This window comes from Hylobates moloch, unplaced genomic scaffold (assembly GCF_009828535.3).
Source record: "Hylobates moloch isolate HMO894 unplaced genomic scaffold, HMol_V3 SCAFFOLD_2441, whole genome shotgun sequence".
In the NCBI taxonomy this organism is placed as follows: Eukaryota; Metazoa; Chordata; class Mammalia; order Primates; family Hylobatidae; genus Hylobates; species Hylobates moloch.
The window spans coordinates 1-7019 of NW_026654716.1; the positions used below are offsets into that span (position 1 = coordinate 1).

At 58.2% G+C, this 7019-nt stretch overlaps 1 protein-coding gene and 1 non-coding gene across 2 annotated transcripts; both read right to left on the minus strand.

Moving 5' to 3' along the window:
* Positions 1–4395: 4395 nt before the first annotated feature.
* LOC116464964 (ran-specific GTPase-activating protein-like) lies at positions 4396–6544 on the minus strand (the record flags this gene model as incomplete). Its single annotated transcript, XM_032148191.2, has 3 exons — positions 4396–4799; positions 5382–5447; positions 6313–6544. Coding segments are annotated over 3 exons (399 nt in total), but the record flags the coding sequence as incomplete, so codon positions are not given.
* Positions 5224–5348, minus strand: LOC116464965 (small nucleolar RNA SNORA77). The gene has a single exon (XR_004247065.1). It is a non-coding gene; the product is annotated as a small nucleolar RNA SNORA77 (small nucleolar RNA).
* Positions 6545–7019: the final 475 nt, after the last annotated feature.

Consider the following 7019-nt stretch of genomic DNA (forward strand, 5'->3'; position numbering starts at 1 on the left):
GCGGCGGCGGCGCGCTGATGTCAGCGCGCCCCTTAAGGTGGACCGGGCGCCGGAGGCCGCGGCGGGGCGGGACGGGGCGGGGCGAGTCGACGGGGCCCGGGGACCGCCCACCGGTTCGCGGGACCGTCGGAGGGGGCGGGACCCCGCGGCCTCGGGGACCCCAGCCCGGCGGGCGCCTGCGGCTCTCGGGGGCCGGGCCCCCACGCACCCCTGCGGCCCGGCCGGTGGGCACCACGGCGAAGACCAGGCCCCCCTGGTCCCGGGCCGCGGAGGCGTGCAGGTGTCCTCGGGGACGTCTGTGGGCGCAGCCCTTTCCCTAACGACCCCTCTGGTCTGGAGCCCCTTGGCATTCACGAGGGGGCGCGGGTGTGACACCACAGCGGCGTCGTGGCTGTTTGCCTCCTGACCGCCTCCCAGCCCTCCCTCGGGCCACTGGGCTGGAGGAGCCCGGCCAGCGGGCGCCGGGCCCTCCACGTCCTGGCCCGAGCTGCGGGCTTGAGAGACGGTCGGCTGGAGCCCCCATCCTCCCCGAGGCGAGGCCCTTTGGGAAGCTCGGCGCCCGGGCCCTGCCCGATAGGCCCGGCGCGTCTCCTCCCGCAGGAAATCCCACCCGCCCCGCCGCCGCTTAAGGTGGACCGGGCGGGGGCCGACGGCGCTGTGGGCGGGGTGGGGCGGGGCTTTGTGTTGGTCCCCCCCTGGCAGAGCAGGCGGTGCCAGCGGGAGACCCTCAGTCAAGCTCCGGAGCCTCCCCAGTGAGGGTCACTGTCCTCAGCCACGCCAACATGCCCCGAGCGCCCTCTGTTCTGAAACCCAGACCCATTAGACCCCTCCCTAGGTGGAGATCTGTGGGGTGGGCCTCACCCATCGCCCCCAGCCCTGAGTGTCTGCTCCTCTACAACCAGAACCCCGAGCGGCCCTACCCTGCGGCACAGGCATGAGGCTCCTTGGCCTGGAGGCCCCTGCTCGCCTGGGGAAGCACCTGGCCGCAGCTCCTCAGGGTGGGCAGGCCAGGGTTGTGGCTGTTGGAGGGAGGAACCCAGGACTGGGGCCGGGACCCAACCCTTAATGCAACTAACTACTGCACAGCAGAAATGGTGATGGGCTTTCTCCCAGGCAGCCATAGGGGTAAGCACTGCTCTCAGGGTGCCCTGCTCCAGGAGGCCCAGCCTGGAGCACTCCCAAGCACTGATGGTAGCTCTGAGGCAGTGGAGGGGTCTCAGGGCACAATGGTGAGCCTAGAGCAGACGCCACTGGAGCAGACACCTCGTTACCTGGGCTCTGCAGTGGCCACGAGTGAGCCTCTCAGTTGGCAACACACCTGACACCTGGCACCCATCTCCAGCCTCCCCCTTGCTCGTACCTTCCCCCATGAAGTGTCTCCTCTAGTGGCACATGCCACAGAGCCCCTCAGGGTCCAGGTCTGACTCCATGCCCATGCTCTGTGCAGGGTGCCAGGACTGTCACCTTCCTCCACCAGCTGAACCCTGGAGTAAACTGCCAAATGCTGACAGTGGGAAGAAGCGGAATCAGGCCTACTTGGTGAGATCCCTTTTCCCTTAAGTTTTTAACACAGGGTTTCACTCTGCCACCCAGGCTGGAGTGCAGGGGTGCAATCATGGCTCACTGAAGCCTCAACCTCCAGGGTTCGAGTGATCCTCCCGCCTCAGCTTCCCAAATAGCTGGGACCACAGATGTGCACCACCACGCCAGGCTATTTTTTATTTTTTATTTTTTTGTAGAGATAGGGTTTCTCACTATGTTGCCCAAGCTGGCCTTGAACTCCTGGCCTGAAGTGATCCTCCCGCTTTTGCCTCCCAAAGTGCTGGGGTTACAGGTGTCAACCATTGCATCTGGCCTTGGGATCCCTTTTCCTTAACATAGAGGCCTGGGCAGAGGGGTCCCAAGTAGTGCGGACCCGCTACTGAAGACAGAACAGAGCGAGGTTGGCACCGGCCTCCCCCACCAACATGGCTGCCAAGCCCATGGCCTAGTTTCCTCCCCAAGAAGAGCTAAGATCCCAGGGAAAAGGAAAATGAAGCAGAAAGCAGGAGGCTCTCCAGCCTGCAGCCCGGCAGACAGACCTGGGATGGAAGGCTGAACCACACTGCATTCTCACACAGTCCCCAGCACTGGCAGGACCCCATTCCGCTCACCGTTGTCTGCCAAAGGGAACCCAATGGAAACACAATGGGCTGGATGGCTGGCACAAGTGCCTACATGGGCGTCCTTGTATAGCCTACCCTGTGGTCCCGTGGGGCCAGCACGCGGACGCATTCTGTCTCCCAGCACAGCTCCCTTCCCCTAGCACCATCACATCCTGCAGTGTCAACAAGCTGCATCCTCAAATGCGCCCTGCAACACAGCCCCACCACAGGATGGCACTGTCTCCCAGCCATTCCGAGGGGCCTTCCCACGGTTGGGGACTCTCCCTTGGAGACATTTCTCCCATCCCCAGATGAAGGAAGTCAGCCTGGAATTTTATTGGAACCCCAAATCAAATACAGAATGCTAAACATCCTTTCTGTGCTGGGGGGGTGCCTGTCCTAGCCAAGGGCTTCTCTCCTGGAAGCTCCAGCCAGTGCAAGGGGCCCTCCCTTTCACAGACATCAAAGCCTCCAACTGACACCTCTATCCGACCTAAGGCCCCGGGGGTCACCGAGAGTGCGGCACAGCAAGGTACCATCTGCAGTGGACAGCGTCACCCTCCCAACACGAGGACCTCACTCGGCACAGGGCACAGGCTTCACCTCTTCTTGGGTGCAAAGTGCACCACCGTCCCCCTGCCAACCTGCTGGAGGCAAGCAGTCCATGAGCATGAGGGCCACAGCTCACAGAACACAGTCAAAATGCCAGTAAGGAGTCGTCAGTTGGGGTTTTTAAAACCTAGAGCAAAGACCATACCTTCAGGGACCATTTCCATAGTTCATTACCAAAGATGTTTCTCTGAACATGTAGGGCACTGGAAACCACGAGGAGTCGGCACAGCCTTCTCTCCTGAGCTGGCCTTTCCCTCTGCAGGGGCCACTCTGCCACAGGGACCCACCAAAGTCAGCCTTGGCTGATGCTAGAGACCATAAAGTGGTTCCCATTTATGTAAAAATAAACCTGAGAGTAGTTGCCTTTGGAAGTACATCCCCCAGAGTGGCGGTCCCCAACCCTTTGGGCACCAATGATCAGTTTGGTGGGAAAACATTTTTCCATGGACCAGGGGCGGGGGAGTGGTTTCAGGATGAAACTGTCCACCTCAGATCATCAGGCATTAGGTTCTCATAAGGAGTGCACAACCCAGATTCCTCACATGCGCAGTTCACGTTAGGGGTTGCACTCCTATAGGAATCTAACGCCCTGCTTATCTGAGGGGAGGCACTCAGGTGGTAAAGCTCGCTCGCCCACCACTCACCTCCTGCTGTGTGGCCCAGTTCTTAACAGGCCACAGACTTGTACCGGTCGGCAGGCCAGGGATTGGGGACCCCTGCCCCAGAGAGACAAAGGACTGGTGTTTAAACCAGCAGGCAGTCACCAGACAGGACACAGCACATGGAGGTCAGAAAGAACAGGGCCCAGGCCCAGGTGGAGGGCACGAAAGAGCAAGTGATGGCAGCAGGCAGCCAACCTCAGAGTGAAACACGTCTGGTAGGTGTTCATGACAAACGGTGACAGGGCATGTTATGGCAGTTGGGACCACACACTTAAGATGGCATTTGCAGAGACAATCCATTATACATGACAACCCCCAATGGCATACTAGAAAATATCTCCTTATTTAAAGTTACCGCAGATGCCCATAACTCCAACACTGCCAAGTGTGGACTTCAAGTCCAGGAGGCCAAGACCCCAGTTTTCTCCAAGGCCAGGGTACAACAGGCTTTCCAACAGAAGAGCTATAGGGCTGAGCCCCACCCAGCACACCGGACTGGCCTTTCCCCCCACAGGGGGCACTCTGCCACAGGGGCCAGTCAGCCCTGGCCGATGCTGGAGACCCTGCTCAGTTGGCTACTGCCTCCCTGCTCCAAAGCCAAGGTACTCCGGTGGTCTTCCTGTCTCTCCTCAAAACACAGAAACCCACCCTTCCTCACCATAGAAAAAAAGCAGTGGCTGTTCAGGCCATAAGGCACAGTGGAGCCTGCCTCCACAGAGCCCACGCTGCCCAGCCCACAGCCATGCATCAGTACCACACCTGGCACCAGACACCCCTGGCCAGGCTCCCTCACCAGCACCAGCTCAAGACACCTCAGCTTCAAGGCCCACAGCAAGATACTTGCACGACCTCAGACACCAGGGCGAATCTCCCAGGAACCCAGGCTGGGCTGCGGACAGGCCTGGACATACACCTGAGGGGCTTAGGCAAGCGGCACACAGCGCAGGGGCCCGTACACACACAGTCCTGCCATCTGGTCCAGGTTCCAAATGTGTTTTTTATTCACTATTTTTGATGACTATAAATAAGTGTTTCCACTATGGAAAAGAAAGTTAGCACAGTACATTTTCATGACTGGGGAATGGATTTTCTGAAGTCATCTTCAATAGGGCAAAAACTTAGAAACAAAAAAAAAAACAACCTGAATGTTGAATTCAGTTCTTTATATAACGTCCCTTGTAAAAATGAAAGAATAAAAACAAACCGAAAAAGAGGGGCAGGGTAAAAATTTTTTAAAAAAAGGAAAGGAAAGATAGGAAAAGAAAATAAAATAAGACGATTTATTGCTTCTCCTCAGCATCCTCCTTGGTCTCCTCCTTCACCGAGAGAGCTTCTAGCTTTTCCGCCACTTTTTCGGCATGATCGTTTTTGCCTGATCCTGCTAAAAACACAAGCAGCACAATGAGAAAACAGAAGCACGGTGCATTCAAGCACATGGCCCTCGCCAAGCCGGTCCCAAGTGCCGTCACCCACCCACAGCGGCTTGCCCGCCCTCAGGACAGACTCCTGCCTGGCCAAGCCGCCTCCTGGAGTCTGTCTTCTTGAAATTCAATGACGAAAGGTAGCCAAGGGGATGCATTCAAGCACTCTCTAGACCATGGTCAGGCTGCTCAGTGACATCTGGTCACTTGCCACCACAGCTGCAGTCCAGCCTCGTGGCAGAGGTGACCAAGCCCTCTGAGACAAACCGAGGACCATCATAAAGCACCTTCTGGTGAGCTCCAGGCAGTGCCTGGACTCCAATGCCTGCCCAATTGGATGTGAGGCCAGCAACACTGACAAGTGCACAGGGCTCCCCAGGAAGCACCTGTGTCCCCAGAGAGCTGCATCGCCCTGGATAGGTGAGGCGGCCACAGCACCCTGGAATGTTTATCTGGCAGACAGAAAAAGCACCCGCCTGGAAGTACAGTCAGGTGCAGAGTGAGTCTGCAAAGAAGCCCCCCGACCCATGGCACCACGTCACCTTTCTTTTCTCTCTCTTCAATCTCTTTCCTGCATTCTTCAAACTTTGTTTTGAATTTCTGTGCATCTGTGGAAGGGAGAGCGAAGACTTCCTAAGAACTGTGAGCAGTGGAAGGGACATGCCCTGCCGGATCTGAAGAGTCGGGATTCAGAGAAGACCCATTTCATGGTAATTTCTGACCTAAGAAAGGACTGGTCCACCTGACATCAGCCCTGGCCTTCTGTCTTCATCTGACTGCACCCATTTGGGCAGAGTGGTAGAGCACGGACCCTTGGGCAACCAAGGGGCATGGGCCTCTTTGCCACAGGCTTGGCTCCCAACCGTGTTGGAAAGGCTGCTGGGGCAGCCACTCCCAGAGCCAAGGACAAGGTCACTCGGCACCAAACGGCCAGCTACCAGGCGCCAGGCCACAGTACCCACTGACTACTCCAGGAGCCACTGGACGCAGCTTGGACGATCTGGACTGGAAAGACTTCTGAGCAGGGGAGAGATCAGCCTGGGCCTGTGGATCTCTCTGCCCAGCCCCTGCTGGCACCCAGGCAACCATGAGGGGCCCCTGGCCCCAGTGAACCAGAAGCCTGGCATGAGGATCAGCACTGGGAGGAAGCCCTGGGTTGGGCCTCGGGCACCGCAACACCTGATGGGAACCGGAGCTTGAAGAGCAAACCAAAGTGCCAGCCACAAGGCGGCTGAGCGGGCACTGCTGTTCACCAGCTACTTGGCACAGCTTTGAGTTTAAGGGGGAAGGCGCTGCTCATGGCTTCAGTCTGGGCATGGCCCCCAAACAGCAGGGCAGGGCAGCCCACACGACACACTTCCCAATTACTGCCTCCTCTCCCCAAAAGGCAACAGCGTTTGTTGCACATAACCCGCCACGCTGCCAAGCAGGTGAGCCCCAAGTCGGGCAGGTCCCCAGGGCCCCTTGGCTCACTCTCAGCATTCAGGAAGCGGATGGCCAGCAGCTCTGGCTTGGGGCACTCGTCGGCAAAGTCAGCGTGGGTGTTCCAGACCCAGGCACGGTCGCTACCTGCGTTGGGCTTCAGCTCCATCATCGGCGTGACTGAGGAGAGAGAAGCTCGTGAAGATGGTGGGATGACTGCAAAGGGCAGCCCACCCAGCCCTCGGCCACAGAGCACCCTGCTCACCAACCTGAGAGGTCTGTTTCAGGCAACACAGGGACAGTCTGGGGTTGCAGAACCAGGCTTAGACAAAGTACCACAGTGCCTGAGTTTTATTCAAACCTCTTTGAAAATGCCCCATATTCACTTAAAACCAGGACCATCCTAACCAGGAATGGGCAGCCTGCTCCCTGACCATAAGGCCATCTCCATGAGGAGCTCCTGAGCTGTGTTCAAGACCACTTGGCACACAGACCCCCACCTCCAGAAATGCAGAGAAGCAGAGCTAGCAAAGCAGGCCCCAGCTGCATCCCAGGGCTGCACTCAAGCCCAACCCTGATCCCCTTGATTCTGACCCCGGCCGTGAAGTCAGAAGCCCAGGGTCAGACATCAGGGCACAAGGCCCAGGGGGCCCAGTCTTTCCTGAGGGAACCCAACACATAGAGCCAGCCTATCTGAAAGTGGGGGGGCAGCAGAAGGCTAGAAAGTGGGGCAGTTGCCAGAAGGGAGCCCACTGGGG